Genomic DNA, 17258 nt, shown 5'->3' with positions numbered 1-17258 from the left:
AATAAATTAAGGACAATGCAACAAGATACCCAGTAATACAAAAGTCTGGGTCCTCTGTTCTGCTAGTTGCATTTCAAGAAAATACATTGCGACATTTTGCATCTACTGTTGACCATGACTATAGCAAAGTAACCATTTTTCTGTTATTAGAAACACTAAATAAATTAAGGCATGCTTTTACCGTTATTTTAAATACATTCTTGGTTCCATTTAAGTGAATGAATCTTTGTGTCTCCATATATCTAGTGGATTTGACTCAACCTGTACTACTTCACTAGTGACTTTATATATATCGATTAAATTCTAACTTTTAAATTTCCCCCTTTTTTCTCTTTCAGGTTGATATGACTTCAGAAAAAAGTAAGATTTTCTTTTTTTTTTTTTTTTGAAAATGTTATAATGCAGTTTGTATGAAAGATGATTAAGAATAAAGATAAGCATGAAAGAGAGCTAAGCTTTAACTGCTATTGCTAATAACATCAATACTTAAAAAATGTAATAGAAAACAATTTAATACCAAAGCAGCTATCCAATTAAATACATTTTAATGTATAAATTAACAAGTAATACAGTTTAAAACAGTTCATCTAAGCATTTACTTTCCTTTGACATCCCTAGTGATCCCGCTATTGCTATTTTGCTTGTATGAATGCTCATCCCTCCATTTTTTTTGTTTTGTCCATTTGTTGACACATGTTGTTGCCTCATATTTGAGATAAATGACAGTATTACTTTCAATGGAAATGTAATTAATATTCCAATATATTTCATTAAACTCATGAACTACAACCATGCAAAAAAGTGATACTGTCCAAAGTAATCAGACTGTTTAACCCTTCTCCCTCCCCACCGCCCCCCCGCCCTTTACTGTGGTGAAATATGGCTGGAAATATGACTGTTAAGCTTGGTACAGCATATATACCCTTTGTATGTACAGAATCAGGCCATTATTCTTTGAAACTGAGGGTGAGTGGTTCACAATGCCAAAGATCTCCTTTAATGAAGATGCAAATCAAACAAATATATATTCAGTCTGAAGAGTATCTCTAATAAGAACTGTTTTCAAATGCAGTGATTTCTTAAATCTGTTTAGGAAAAGAATGACTTCTGTCTTGTTTCCAGTTTAAAGTGCAATGTCTTGCCTTTTTTTCTACATTGCATTTTGAGGGTTATTTATTCTTGATGTACTATGTACATGTTTTAATTGGAAAGACAACAGCACCATAATCCTGAAGATCAAACGGATGATCATTCCCCTATAACGTCCTTTGTCTAAAGAAGAAATGATTCATCTAGAGAATAAAATAACTAATCAGAGTGACAAAATAGCTAATAATGTGGTGGGAAATAGTATTCACCATGACTAATAACATTATTAGTATCAGATTTTTGCTCTAATTCATTATTGTTTACACCAGGACAACCAATTTCATCAAGGTGGAAAAGACACACCATAGTATAGCCAGCAGAGTGGAATTTCAGTTGACTCACCTTGGCCATGGGAAATGGGAGGTGAATTCAACAGAACAGTAAAACATACAGGTGAAAAAGGGCTTGAATGCTCCCTTTGCCACATAATTATTTACTCAAAGAAGTACCCCCACGCTAAGGAAAGTGGCGGGATGCAGGTTTGGTGAGGTTGCTCAGTTGTGGCTGTCACAGACCCATCTAAATTCAACATGGCATAGAGCTAGAATTTTTGGTGACTCTTATACTGGATGAATGAAAATACCAGTCAGATAGCAATTTAGTTTTGCTACTTCTTCCTTTGGCTTAATGGAGAATTAGTTTGAGAATTATGTAGAACAGCTGGAAGCAGGAGAGTGAGAGAGACACACTGTTCACAGGAATCGTTAAAAGTATAATTAACAAACACAAAAGAGACCAACAAGTGCCTGCTTAAAGACCACTGAGAAGGCTCGCATCAAGATATCCAAATTGCTGGAAAATATACTTACAACCAAGCAACTTCTTTTCAGGCAGTTAGCCCAGTTCCCTTATACTTCTGCTAATGGTCTTCTTTAGTTTAAATAACTCTTAATTGCAATGAGGTGATATACAAGTGACTGATTTTTTGGCCCACTAGTTGTACTGTTCAGTAAGAACGAGGACTCACATGTGCATGTCCTTGGTTTGGGAATAATTATTTACGTAAAGGGAAATGGATCTATGAGACAACACAGAAAATCTCACCCATGTCAAAATACTGCCAAATTCACCTTCATGAATAGACCTTAAAGGTTTCAGCCAGAACCAGGATTAGAACTGGTGTTTCTGAAAAGTGTGTTAGAGACTTTACCATTCGGCCACAGCGTCAGTTCCTTCCTGGTCTGAGTTAATACAATTAAACAGCGCTCATGAGCAGACTCCAAAAGAATGAGGGCAAGCCAAGAACATGACCCAGGAGAGCTTAGCAGTTAGAGGTACTTAGTTTCAAGATCCACTCTGCTGAATCCAAAGAATTTCCCACTGAGAAAAGAAACAAGTGACAAAATCAAACAACAAAACCTCCAGAACGCTATAATAAACTGGGAGATTTTATCGGCATCTTCTGTTTGAGCTGTTCTACTTAATCTAAAGAATTACTCTCAGAAACAAAGATTTGCGCTTTAGTGTTCAAAGTTACGTTTAGAGACAGAGCAGCCACCAAGTCAGTTGTGCTACACTCGCCTTCCTTGGCAGAATAACAGCTAGAAACACTTCAGCGCAGGTGTGAGGGAGGCCAACCACGTCATATCCAAAAGCTTGTAACATGGCAGGGAAGAGTACTAATTGGGGATGTTAATGACTACGCTGCCTCTCCTAAAAGGTCCTTGTCCTGCACTCTACCAGCTGCACTTGCTGACAGCTATTGACCATTCCTGGCAGTTTAGGAGTTCTCCTGTTTTCCTCTACAAGTAATTCTACCGCTGCTTCGTCATTCTGCTAACTAGCGAGGCCACAGAGAACCCCGGCAAGCATTCTTGCTACCAGCCACACGCTGCTTGGATAGTACTTGCGTTTTTCTTCCCACTAGAGCTTCTTTGCTTCAGGCTAATTAACCTGACTCTTTGGCCAGTGAGATAGTTATCCATTTGACATTTATGAAAATATCTATTACAAATCTATAAAATTACTAGATAGCATTTCAGTATGCACTAGACAGTTCACACTAAAAACAGCAGCACCAAAGCACCAAATTTTCAGCACCATAATCACTCACAGCATCTGGTTATAATTAATGTACAGCATAAACATTTAACATTCATTTCACACAAGAGAGTAGTGTAGCAAAATGGATATTTTTTACAAAAAGATACAGATAATTATGTATTGCTTAGGTTTTCCTTATTTGCGTTACACTTTGACTTTTAGACTGGGGTGCAGAAATGTGTCAAGTTTTATGTGATGTAGGACCTTTAAGAGAAAAATGTACAATTAAATTTCTAAGCATTGCATTCTGTTCATAACTTGCTTCAGTCCTCCAATGTTTCATTCTGTTCAATATACATTTTCTAGTAGTCCTTCCTGAAATTAAATATTCCCAGCAGGCAATCATGGCATAATGGGAGCTAGCTACACCCGGCTTACTGTATATTGGTTGCACAGATTAAACAAATATTTCACCACAGTATGTTTTACAATGTTTTCATGTATCTTTAATTTATATGATTAATTTTTAGAGCTGTTGTTTTTTAACTGAAGCTACATACCCAGCAGCATTTGCAACACCTTTGCTTTGCATGGAAATAACTTGCCTTACATGAATTGTATGTATGTGTCTAGTGTGACTGTCTCTGATTTTTGGTTGCCATACATTACATTTTTTAAAACTTTGAAATCACTTCTAAGTTGATTCACAGTTTTTTCTTATTCTCTCTCCTTTTCTTCTCTGTCTTCTCTTTCCTCAGTCAATTCATTAGTTGTCAATGAGGATGTTCCAAGGAAAGGACCATGCCTCTTAAAACAAAAGAATGTTTGTTTCATTGTTTAGGTGTGAAATCCCCTTAGATGAAATGCCGGTTTGCAGCTGATTCAGATCTCTACATATTTGATCACATTTTAGATTACTGCAGAATTACTTTGAACTTTTTATTTTGGTCATTAAGAAAAAAAAATGTTAACCCAATGTTATTCTGACAGTTTGCTAACACTGGCTTTCTCTTAGAGGAAATCGACTTTCAATCAGTTCTAATGCTTTCCCCCTTTTTTCTTGTTTATTTTTATTTGAACATTGATCTGTAACATCTGAACAATCTTGAGATGCCTATCTTTGTGTAACTTCACTGTGTTTCTTCTGTTTTTAATTTTAAACTTTGTTGTTGTTGTTTTGGTTTTTTTTAGTGGTGTCCTGATTTGGTTTGTTACAGCTTTGATAATGTATGTGTGGTTGTGCTATATTGATAAAGTTAAGCAAGTTATTTCCTGCCATTTTCCTTTTCAGTTTTTTTTTTTCTTTTTCCCGTTAGCTTTGCTTTGCTCTTTTACCCTCAGATCTTGTGGATCCACCATTCCTGGCCCATTTTGTTGACCTTCCTACCACTGCAACCAAAGACTGTCATTTTCAGTCCTGATTACATTTTCCAATCTCTATTCTTGATTTCCATTTTACTTTCAATGTTTTTCATTCACATCAAAGATGACGAGACAGAATCTACAGAAACATCTATCCTGAAAAGCCATCTGGTTAATGAAGTCCCTGTACTAGCCAGTCCAGACCTGTTGTCTGAAGTTTCTGAGATGAAACAAGATTTGATCAAAATGACTGCCATCTTGACAACTGATCCCTCTGATAAATCAGGCTCCATTAAAGTGAAAGATCTTGGAAAACCCACTGAGGAAGAGCCAGGAGAGCCTTTTGAAATAGTTGAAAGAGTGAAAGAAGACTTAGAGAAAGTAAATGAAATTCTGAGAGGTGGATCCTATACCAGCGAAGAACATGTTTTGCAGAAGTCCCTTTCCAAACAGGAACTTGTAGAAGAAGAATGGGTCATTGTCAGTGATGAAGAAATTGAAGAGGCCAGAATAAATGCTCCGTTAGAAGTCACTGAACCTACCTGTGTAGAAGTCAGGGTAGACAAAGGGACAACAAAAACGGAGAAGGCAGACGTGACAGGAATGGTAGATTACCTTACAGAGGATTTAAAAACATATGTTTCTCTTCATGAGGTACAGCCACAAGCCTTACAAGAAGACTTGGTAGAAGAGAGATTTGAAGCTGTAGTAATAAGCAGGGATTCTGAAAAAGAAGGACAAGAATCTCCAACAACTGAAACACTAAGTCTGCAGGAGCAACACAAGCCAGCCTTAGAAATTAAAAAGCCAGTTAGGACAAAAGTAAGAGATGAGCAAAAGCAAAAGGAAGGCAAGATGCACAGCAGAGAAGAACAACCAGGACTAACGAAGCTCACTTCAGATGAGTCCCTAGGTGAGAAACCTGGCTTAACACCGACAGCTGCTCCTGAGGCTAAAGCTGTATCCCCTGTTATAGAGGAAACTCCTATTGGCTCAATTAAAGATAAAGTTAAAGCTCTTCAGAAACGAGTGGAAGACGAACAAAAAATACGGTCAAAACTACCTGTCAGAATTCAGACAAGAGAAGGCACTGCTGAAAAGGCTTCTAAAAGACCAGTACAAGTCAAAAAACCAGCAGCACACAAAGCACAACCGCCTGTTTCACCTTCTTCTAAGACAGAAAGACTTGAAGAGACCATGTCAGTTCGTGAACTGATGAAAGCCTTCCAGTCAGGTCAAGACCCATCCAAGAATATATCTGGACTGTTTGAGCACAAATCTGTCAAACAGAAGCAACAGCTCCCCGAGAAGGAAACAACCCGGAGAAAAACAATTTCTTCACAAAGTGAAACGAGGCGAGTATCAAGCCACAAGACAGACAAACAGAAGGACAAACAAAGCACAATATTAAAAGCAGAGAAAGAGCCACAATCAAAAAAAGGAAAAATGCAGACTTCTACTGTCGAAATTACCAAGAAAGCTGCAGGTAAAGAGCAGGTAAAAGAGCAGAGCAGCAAAAAACCAATTGAACCTCTCCCTCCAGTATTTGATGATGAAAGTGCCAAAGATACAGCGGTTGTGAAGGGCAGGACTTCTGATGACCAAGGAGATACTGACTTCCAGATCAGCCCTGACAGAAAAACCTCAACAGACTTTTCTGATGTCATCAAAGAAGAACTGGAGGATAATGACAAATATCAACAGTTCCGACACCTTTCAGTGACAGAGGAGGGAGAGCTTAACTTGGAGCAAGTACTGACCAGTCCTTTCAGTGTTGCTTTTCCCACAGAGTATGTGAAAGATGGATTCCTTCCTGCTCTTTCTCTGCAAAGTTCTGCTTTCGATGGGAGCTCAGAGAGCCTTAAACACGAAGGCGTGGCTGATTCTCCAGGTAGCCTACTTGACGGAACCCCTCAGATCAGCTCTGAGGAAAGTTATAAGCATGAGGGTCTGGCAGAGACTCCAGAAACAAGCCCTGAAAGCCTTTCGTTCTCACCAAAGAAAACTGATGGGCAAATTGAAGAAGCTAAAGGAGCAGCTAGAGCACACACAACAGCAGAAACATGTTCTCCGAAGGAACTCTCTCCAAAGGAAGATGAAAAAGGTATTACTGAAAGACAGCTAGATGCTGTTACTGAGACTAGTAAGTCTCATTCTGAGCATGTATCAGAAGAGCTTGTACCTACAGCCTCTGAAGAAGAGGCTGATAAACCTAAAGAAAGTAGCTCAGCTTCCATTATGAAAGATATTAGCAGGGATAAAGAATCCAGAACCACTGCACATTTAACTAAGTCTTCTGAAACACATGACACTGCTTTAGAGAAAGAAAAAGATATAACCTGTGAACGCCGTGTTGTGGTTAGAAGTCCCCAGAAATTGGAACTTTCACTTGCTAGCCATGATAGTGAAAGCTTTAGCCCAGTTGCAGATGACTCTTTGGCTATAAGTCATAAAGACTCACTGGAAGCAAGCCCAGTGCTAGAAGATAACTCATCACACAAAACGCCTGATTCTTTGGAGCCCAGTCCCATGAAAGAGTCTCCCTGCCGTGATTCCCTTGAAAGTAGCCCTGTAGAACAAACAGTGAAGGCTGGTATTTTGGGGCAGGGTCCTCTTCAGTCTGTTCTTAGCAAAGGAGAAACCTGCCCAGAACTGGCATCGGTGCGTTCCAGGATTCTCCGTGACCCTGAGGGAAGTGCTGATGATGACAGTCTAGAGCAAACATCCCTCATGGAGAGTTCAGGGAAAAGTCCTCTTTCACCTGAAACTCCTAGTTCTGAAGAAATTAGCTATGAAATCACACCTAAAACAGCAGATTCGCAGGCACTGTCAAACATACCAAAGTCGGCCATGATCCCGGAAGTCAGTGAAGAACCAGACGATGACTCAGAAAGTGAACCAAAGAAGAGATTCACCCCTGAAGAGGAGATGTTTAAAATGGTGACCAAAATCAAAATGTTTGATGAATTAGAACAAGAAGCAAAACAGAAGAGAGATTACAAAAAGGATTGTAAGCAAGATGAATCTTCTGTAGTTGCTGATTCAGAAGCTGCATGTGAAGCTGAAGAACCAGAGTCAATAGCTGTAGAAGAAAAAGATACACCTACCGTGGTGATGTCTGCAGCTGAACCTAGAAAAAGTTCTTCCTCTTCAGAAAGTGAGCCAGAATTGACTCAGCTAAAAAAAGAAGCCGACTCAGGCCTCTTAATGGAGCCTGTGATCCGAGTGCAGCCACCCTCACCATTACCATCCAGTATCGATTCCAGTTCTAGCCCCGACGAAGCAGGTTTCCAACCCATTGATTCAAAACAATGCTCTGTCAGGATAGGTGCAGTTAAAGCAGACCAGGATAAGCCAACAGAAGATGACAAAGAGGAACCACTTATCCTTGGAGGCAGCTGTAAGGCTTCCACAAGAGAATCAGGCACTTGTCATTCTGATGGTTGTGTATCAGCAGAAGCTGATGAATCAAAATGTGACAGTACAGATGACAGTGAGACAGTTAGTCCCAATGCCCCAGTCACACAATCTGGGGGTACTCTGTGTCATTCCATTGGTGACAGGTCTCAAAAAGAAGTTCACGTTGAGTCTTCACTAACACTACAGCGATATGATACTACTGAAAAAGATGTCAAAACCACTGCGTTGTTAACGCACACAGATCTCATTTCTACAGGAGCTGTGCCTGAGGAAGTAGATGATAGTTCTTGCGGGCACAGTACCACTGAGTACTCTGTACCACAAGATGGCAAACTGGCTGAAGATGGTACCACTGGCCATTCTGCTTTGGGAAGTGATTTGGGAAAAGCAGATACAGATTCTGAAGTATCTCAAAGAGCTATTAATGCTGAGGAATCCTTACCAGAGTATTCATCCCTTACCACTGAAACAGTGGAACTTGAAAGTTGTGCAGCAGATGCTGCTGAAAGTAGCGCTCCTTATATAGTAAGCCCTTACGAAAATGTGTCTTCTGAACATTTCTTTACTGACTCTGAAAGTAAGGTAGGATCTGGCAGAAGTCTGCTATCTAGGGAAAACTATTCTGTTGAAGAAGGAAAAGATCAGACTGGTGAAGCTTTACTTAGCAGAGACACAGGTAGTGAGTATCACTCTTCAGAGGAAGTATATATGGAAATAGAGCCAAAACCAGAGGATGCATTTCAGAAATTATCACAAGCATCTTCAGCATCAGATTGCACAAAATCAGCTGAATCTGCCCTTGGGGATATAAGAGATGAAACAGAGAAATTCATCAGTCAAGTCGTCATCACTAAAACTGATGTGGATTCTGACATGTGGAGTGAAATACGTGAAGACGATGAAGCTTTTGAAGCTCGGGTGAAAGAAGAGGAGCAAAAGATATTTGGGTTGATGGTAGACAGGCGATCACAAGGCACAACGCCTGATACAACACCGGCCAGAACACCCACTGAAGAAGGGACACCACTTAGTGAGCAAAATCCTTTTCTTTTTCAGGAAGGAAAGTTGTTTGAAATGACTAGAAGTGGAGCCATTGACATGACCAAAAGGAACTATCCAGATGAAAGCTTTCACTTCTTCCAGATGGGGCAGCAGCCTCAGGAAGAAGTTTCTTTATCTGAAGAAGTGAAAGAAGCAGCAGAGGTGGAATCTTCTAAGCTGGAGAGCTCACCAGATCCATTTTCGCCTTCAGAATCAGAGGACTTAGATATACAAGAAAAAGATGCATTGAAATGTTCACCCCCAGCATCTGAGTCTAGTGACAAATCAGAAGAAATGATGGGTGAAGGTGTCAGCATAGGCACCACAAAAGCAGATCTTAAATCCAGAATTCCGATTAAAATGGGTATTTCAGCTTCTTCAAAATCACCAAAGAAAGAAACTGCTGCCTCTGAAGCTGAGCCCCTCTCCAGAACAGAGACTGACATGGTTGATAGCAGTCAGGTGCCTTCCCCTATCTCTCCTGAGCAGTCTTTATTAGAAGACGAGTTAGATTTTTCCGAAGTCACTAGATCAGTTTGTTCTGAACAGGGTGATGAGTCCCCAGACTCTTCGCCAGAGGAACAGCGATCTGTGATTGAAATCCCTACTGCTCTAATGGAGAGAGTGCCTTCTTGTGAAAGCAAATCCAAAATTCCTGTAAGAACAGCTATTGCTGCATCGCAATCCTTGCAACAATCGGAAAATGAGAGCCTTCCCACAGACAGCTTCCTAGACAGTTTGCAGTGTGAAGCAAAAGATGAGCAAGCAAAACCAAAGTCTAAGATTCCTGTCAAAGCAGCTTTCCAAAAAGCTGAACAACAATATACATACACAGACACATCTGTCCGCAAGCTAGAGTCACCCAAAGCTCTTGACGTGACAAGCAAGCTACCTATGAAACAAGACAGCCGAAGTAAATCTGAATCTGATGCAAGTATTCCCGTGGACCCAAAGACTAAACGTTCAATAAAAGCTAGGAGTTATGCTGAGGCAGAAGCAGAGACCAGGGAGAGGGAGAGAGAGATGAAGCTTGAGCTAGACTCAGATGAGGCAATGGCAAGACCCAAGGCATTTTCATCGCGGTTGCCAGTTAAAAGCAGAAGCACTACAGCCTCACGCGGTGCTTTTAGTCCCACAAAAGAAAGTAAGGAACATTTTTTTGACCTTTACAAAAACTCCATAGAATTCTTTGAAGAAATTAGTGATGAAGCTTCTAAATTAGTGGAGAGACTCACGCAGTCAGAGAGAGAACAAGAATTAGTTTCAGATGATGAAAGCAGTAGCGCCCTAGAAGTCTCAGTTATTGAAAATGTGCCATCCAGTGAGACTCAGCAGTCAGTTCCTGAAGACATCTTTGACACCAGACCCATTTGGGATGAGTCTGTAGAGACTCAGATTGAACGTATCCCTGATGAAAATGTCCATGACCATGCTGAAGGTATTTGCCAACGACTGGGATTCCCTGTGCGACGCATGTCATGAATTAAACTCTTTGGTTTTTTGTTTTCTTTGGGGTGTGTGTGTGTATGTTTGTATACACGTGTAATGTGTGTGGCATTTTCTTTTAAGCTTTTGGTGGTTAGTTGTGTATTTTTTTCCCCTGTGAGCCGTGTTTGGTTTTTTGTGTTGTGTTTGTATTTTTCTTGTCTGTGAAACAATCTCAAGATTGCAAACCATGAACGCTTATGGGAAGTGTTACCTTAATAAACAAAAACACTTCCAAAAATATGCATCGTTTTACCATTAAACTGATTGCTGAGGTCATGCACATTTTGGCTTTTGGCTTTCCCTGGCCTTATTCTTAACTATTAAGTTTTACTAATAATGAAATATTTGGGCATTGATTGAAACTGAGACAGGCAAATTCATTTTCTTTTGAGATGTTACACAAAGAAATCTGCAGAAGGTTTAAACAATTACGTTTTTCGTGTTCCTTTTTTTGATGATCTGTGTCTCAAGAAAATTCTGTGTCACAAGTAACTTCAGTACAAGTTTTCTGGTGTTTGGTTTTCCTCTCACCTACTTGTGTACTAGTACTGAGTAGCCATGATGGAAATCCAGTAGCTAAAATGAAACGTGCATATATCATTAACCCTAAGCAATTTTCTGAATCTGAGATACCGCAATCCACGTGTGCATTCAGGGAAAATCAAAACTCATATTCTGCCATCCTCAAATTAGCTTTGGGGATGGGAGGAACAGTCAGTCTCATTGTTACTGAAATAAATGAAGACTGGCGAATGAACATCTGATTTTTCCTTGCCTTCGTTGTAAGTATTTTGTATCACTCCCTAGTTGAAAGGGTCAAAGACACTTAAATGAACAATACCTCAAATACAAACCATAATATGAAGTGCCATATGGACTGTTTGAACAAAACTTTCCCTACAACAGAAAGAACATGGTTAGAAGCACCCGTCCAGATGAATTTTTCAACCTTGGCATTTACTAAGGAGGCATGGAAAATTATGGCTCTTGTCTTAATTAGTGTCTTCAATTTAATTTTAGAATGAAGTTTTAGAATAAAACGCTTGGCCGAAATAGGCACAGTAGGCACTTCAGTCCTTGTTTAGATTTTCACATGCAAGCCTGATTTTCAAATGGAAAACGTAGATAGTTCTGTGCTTTTTGAAAAATCAAGCTTTTTTTTTTTTTTAACCTGGGGATTGAGAGTCCTCTCTTTAGTTACCCACTTGCAACAGCCTGTCCACATTTAGATTACAGCAGTTAGAAAAAAAAAGCACTTTCCCTTCTTGGGCTATATCACCTATGAAAACGTTTTTTAACTTGTAAAAGGCAACTTGTGGCTCTCTTTGACCTTTAGATCAACAGGATGATCAGGAAAGGACAGAGGAAAGACTGGCCCACATTGCTGATCATCTTGGATTCAGCTGGACAGGTAAAATGCATGTCGTCTACTCCAGAGAGAAAGGAGGGGAGCATTCCTCACTTTTTTCATGTTTCTTTCAGATGATTTCCTGATTATCTAAAGACGTTTTATAGAAATATTTCAGTAGCTTACTGTCTTCTGGTCACTAAGATTCCTATAGCCTATTAGGTGAACTCAGATGCAGAGGTAAGGCCTCTGCACTTGCTGTGGCATCTCCAGAGGGAAAACTCCTAGGATGAGAGAGTGACAAAGAGCTGGCATATGTTACCCTACTCTTTCTCGCAAAACGCAACAACTCTGGCTACAAGATAAACGAATACATGAATAAACATCATCTGTGTTTATAGTGGAAGGCCACTATAGGGATAAATGACACCAGCTTCTTTTCTACAGAACTGTGCTGAGGAAAAAGGGATAAAAAGGTACCAGTCACTTTAACATTGTGGATTTAATAGATCTGAGACAATTAACAGTACTGGGGACTGTGAAGGTAACACAGAATGAAATGCTGATGTCTATCACTGAAAATCAGCTCAAAAGTGTTCACAAAGAAAAAGAGCTGTGCAGAAATCTCAGTGCTGTGTCAAGCTGTGTAATCCAACAAAAAATTGCTGCAAAAAAAATTAAATCGGGTCTACACTTTTTTGTATCTATCCCTAGAGCAGTACCATGCTCTGGGCTCTGGGACTTAAAGAAGAGTTGTATACCAGAGAAAAAATGTTAACTCCTTGATAATGAAGATTGTACTCTATACTGTTTTTATAAGCATCTTCAGAGTATATGCAAAATATCACTGATACTTTTGCTTGTGTTACTCACCTCTTCCTTTTCTATCCTCTATTTCAATCCGTAGAGAAGACTGGGAGCATATGTCACTCATCCCAACATGAATTATCTTGAAATCAGTAGGACTTGGACCTGTGCAATGTAACAGATTAGGAATCTGCTGAAAAATTTATATAAATGAATAGACAGTTCTGAAAACAAAACTAGAAGAAAATGGATGCTCATCAAAATAGATGTTAATGTTTTATAGCATTTTAGAGAGGGCAGGGTAATACACCTGCATAAATATTCCTGTCTTATATTATGGTAAAGATTGATTATAGTAAAGATTGCTGTGTCAAATGTTACTTTGGGGGATAAAATAGTGGTTGTTTCTTGTTCAAACTTATTTGACTATCTAGGATTTGTATCTAATGTGTAGTTACTGTATATTTTTTGACGTTTACAGTTGCACCAGTTTACAAGCCGGTCTGGGAATAAAGTTATCTGGGGTTTGGGGTTTGGGGTTAGGGTTCCCTCCACCCCGTTAAAACATGACACCCTCCAAAATCAAGTGCATGCCACTATAGCGATAATGACAATGGAATAGAATATGAATCCTTCTTTGTGAAAGAAGCAGAAATCTGGAGACCACGAATAACAGTAGGAATCTCACAAATTCTCCATGGCTTTAACTCATTTGATGACCTGTTTCAACAGTTGCATCTTAGTTTGGCGATGGCAGAAAGCTGCTCCTGGTTCTGGACACAATAAAGATGTTACAGACTATTAAACCATTTCTCTTTTCTGGACTGCAGTCTGAGCCTATGCTCCATCAGAAAGACATCAGTTATTCTTAGTTTCACATTTTCAGTTTTTGGTTTTCAACTGTAATTCATAGATACTTACTTTTCTTTAAATGAAACAAGTCCAGGGGAGTAGTAGCTTTAATCTGGCCCTACAAAATGCCATTACTTAAAATGAACTCTTTTACTAGATTTTGATCAAAGTTTCTGAAATATTCAACATTTCAGAGGACAGAATCTGCTGAGCATGGCGCTCTGTAGCTAGAAATATTTCTATCTGCTCATATGCTATTTCTGCAGCTGCACACTATTTGATAGCTTGTCACTGCTAAATTTTGTCAGTGGTGTGCCTCTGAGAACTAGGAATGGTGGACACAAAAAATAAAAGCTCACACAGACCCATCACTTCTAGGCATAATGCATTTCTGTCTTTGTCATGAACTGTTTAACAATGTCTCTAAATATAACATAAGGTACATAGAAGCAAAGAGAATTTGGTTTCAGAAAAGTTTGTAATCCACTTTGCTGCTGACAGCTGTAAAATAGATGCAAGGTGAGGAAAAAGAAAAAGACATCTTTACAGAGATTGATTTCTTTTTCAGAGCTAGCAAGAGAACTGGATTTCACGGAAGAGCAAATTCACCAGATCCGAATTGAAAATCCTAATTCACTTCAAGACCAGAGCCACGCACTCCTCAAATACTGGCTTGAAAGGGATGGGAAACACGCAACAGGTTCGTTTCCAGTTATAGTACATAGAACTGTCTCCAATTTGCTAGTTGAGGTGGCAGATGCGTGTTATAATCACAAAAAGTAAATTTAGGCTATAGAAAGAATGACCATAGATTGTACTTAAGTTTTTTTAAGCTTGTCTTTATAACATGGCATATCATAGGATTCTCAGAGAAGATAGTTTAATCCTGTCCATTTGAGGGCAAGGCAGAGAACACCTTACAGCAAAGAAAGAGTGGGAAAACACTGAGGCATCTTTTTCCTAAACTGGAAAATGTTTGGGGAAACTAAACAGGTTTGTTAAAGGTAAAAACAAAATGAGGGGTAATTTTTACAGGCAGCCCTTCAGTTAATTACATAGCAATGCTTCTAAATGCATCTGTATTTTATAAATGATATTATATTGCTCAGTATCCTATATATGTCCTTCATATGGAAAACAGAAGGGAGAGAGCATGTGAAATTCTTAACTCAGCTACATGGTGTCGTTCTAATGCCACAGATACAAATCTTACCCAATGTCTTACAAAAATCAACCGAATGGATATTGTTCACCTAATGGAGACCAGCGGCATAGACTCCATGCAGGTCCACGGCACTCGCACGTACGCAGAAATTGAACAAACGATAGGATTGGACCATAGTGAAGGTAAACATCTCCTGATCCAGACTGGCCAGGTTATCTCATCTAAGCACTAGCTTCTGTTCTGAAATAATGACTAGGATAATCTGTTAATTCTTATGACTGAGCACTAGAATCTCATTTTGAAAGCACAGGTAATATGGGTGAATGCAAGCATGACATCACACAGGTCACTATTTCACCAGATATAAGATCTCTGCATTAGTTTATTGTTATAAAGCAAATAAAGGAATGTTGTCAGAAACTACTGCAAGTACTTATGCCCGTTTTGTTGGGGTTTTTTTGCTTATACAAGTACTTTCATAACAGTTAAGAAGGTTGCATTAGGATTTGACCAAGATTTGTAAAAGGAAAACTACCATGCTTTGGAAAAACCTTTGGATTCAAGTATCGAGGATATTGTAATTCTGCTACGATGCTGTTGGATTTCTGAAGTTTAAAAGTTCAGTAGATTAGATCAACGGTTGTAAACTAAAGAAACACCTCCAAATTATGTGAAATAAAATTCTCTTTTCTGGAAGTGATACTTTTACATCCTTAACTTAGTAGTGAACTAGTAGCTAGGTAAAGTATTAGACAGCTGCAAACATCGCATCTTTAAGAGAATGTAGGAATAGAAGGTTGTTGGCTATAATTAGCATTCTAATATCACAACTGATTAGTTTTAGAACGTTAACCTCCATGTCCAGCTCAAATTCAGTACAAGCAATTACGTTTTCCCCCAAGCTATTCTTCAGAGTTCAATAGGTTCCTAGTGAATGTAGCTAGGAAGGAAAAACAAAAGCCCAAGCTTGTGACTTGTAGCCTGTGGAGCAGAAAGGCACGTGTTACTTTATGGTTTTTGCAGAATGAGAGCCCTTGCTTTGAGATTAGGGGGCGGGAGTGGGTGGATGTGTTTATATATGAAGCACATGAATTAGCTAGTTCTTGCACCTAGTCCTGTACGAATTTCTTTGTCCATATTTGTGTAGTTATTTTTTTCCATAAGCAGATAAATAAGGAATGGGGGGTGGAAAGTCACTAAAACCTATCCTAATCTGCTGGAAAAAACTTGTTGTGAATCTTCTTTCATACTTTGAGGGTTTCAAGATTAATTACTCTAGGTAAATTTCTGGGTAAATTTTATTTTGCCTGTTACTGTCAAGACTCATTAGTTGGCAATAGTAGTGGTAATCCAGTGTTCCTTCAGCCACTTAGAGAGGTTATGTCCTCTCCACTCAAGATGTCTAAAATTTCCGGTAATGTGTTCCACCCAGGGATTTTAAATGCACATGGAGAATGAAAAGGACTTCCTGCATTCTAGTAAGACTTGTAATGACATTTCTATTTCTCATCTCTCTGTTTTTTAAAGGGTTTTCTGCACTGCAAGAAGAACTGTACAGTTCAAGACATAAGCAAGAAGAACAACATAGAATATCTAAAGACAGTGAGCCAACTGAACACCCTCCTATTGTCTCTGAGGAAGACGTGTCTGTCAGTTATTCTCCTTTTCAGGACAGTACTCCCAGGAGTGAGGCAGAAGTATCAATGGCTGAGCTCCTGAGACAAGCACATAAGGAACAAGTAGAAGCTGAATTCTCAGGGAAACCCCAAGATGTGCCAGAAAAACCATCGGCTTCACAACGTGAATATTTGTGAGTGTCAAAAGATCACAGTGAAACCTACGTGGAATGGATTATCTCTTCTCTGTGTAATAAGAGGATTTTACAGTTTTCTTTGAAATGTATGAACACACTAGAACTTTCCTCCAATTGTGCACACCAGTTCATTAGTTCCTACTGTAGGTTTGACTTTTTAATCCATGTGGAGAAAGCCTTAAGGATTAGGAGAGAAAGTCAGTTTGTCACTGCGAACACAAAGCAATAATCTAGTCTAGTACACATGAAAGAAAAGAGGGATAATGTAGAGGTGGGGGTTTTTTGCAAACTGTGTATATTTTTCATATGTTAGATGGCGAGTAATGTTAAACTTAGTGGAATTAACACTAGAGGGGCCTTTCTTCAACTTCAGGATGGCTTTTTCAATTGAGGCAAAAATCTTCCAACTTATTCGTTACGTACAAAACTCATGACCACATATTAGGAACTAGATTTTTAAAAGTAAATTTCAGATGGCCAAAGGAACAGAAACAGGGTTTTATACAGACAAGACAAAAGTACTTAAGGGAACAACACATGATAAAGTATACGTTTAGAAGACCTGCACAGCAAAGCCTTGAATTCTGACTGGGGCTGTCGGTGGGGTTGGTTTCATTTGGAAAGGAACTTGAAAGGAACTTGAAAAGGATCATGTTTCTTTCTTCCCACCGTCCCTAATCATGTGCCCATGGTGAGAACTCTATGCAGGGTTGATTCAGGTATTCACAGGCTAGCAAAACGTCAAGGATCCCCTTCCAAAGAAGTGATTTTCCTGGCTGTGATTAGCTGTGATGTGGAGATGCAGCTCCAAACAGTCAAAGTGCAGTTGA

General features: G+C 39.1%; 1 protein-coding gene across 4 annotated transcripts in view; it reads left to right on the top strand.

Moving 5' to 3' along the window:
- Positions 1–17258, top strand: part of ANK2 (ankyrin 2) — a 347335-nt gene that overhangs the window by 317609 nt on the left and 12468 nt on the right. For 3 of the 4 annotated variants that reach the window (XM_075150301.1, XM_075150298.1, XM_075150300.1), the window contains 5 exons: positions 339–360; positions 11780–11854; positions 14019–14150; positions 14651–14797; positions 16143–16425. In XM_075150301.1, the coding sequence (XP_075006402.1) occupies positions 339–360; positions 11780–11854; positions 14019–14150; positions 14651–14797; positions 16143–16425 (659 nt within the window). Of the gene's footprint in view, positions 1–338; positions 361–4618; positions 10394–11779; positions 11855–14018; positions 14151–14650; positions 14798–16142; positions 16426–17258 lie in introns of all 4 variants that reach the window. The other variant, XM_075150302.1, reaches the window with a different exon arrangement.

Source organism: Calonectris borealis, chromosome 4, assembly GCF_964195595.1.
Source record: "Calonectris borealis chromosome 4, bCalBor7.hap1.2, whole genome shotgun sequence".
Taxonomy (NCBI): Eukaryota; Metazoa; Chordata; class Aves; order Procellariiformes; family Procellariidae; genus Calonectris; species Calonectris borealis.
This window is presented reverse-complemented; position numbering and strand designations above follow the sequence as displayed.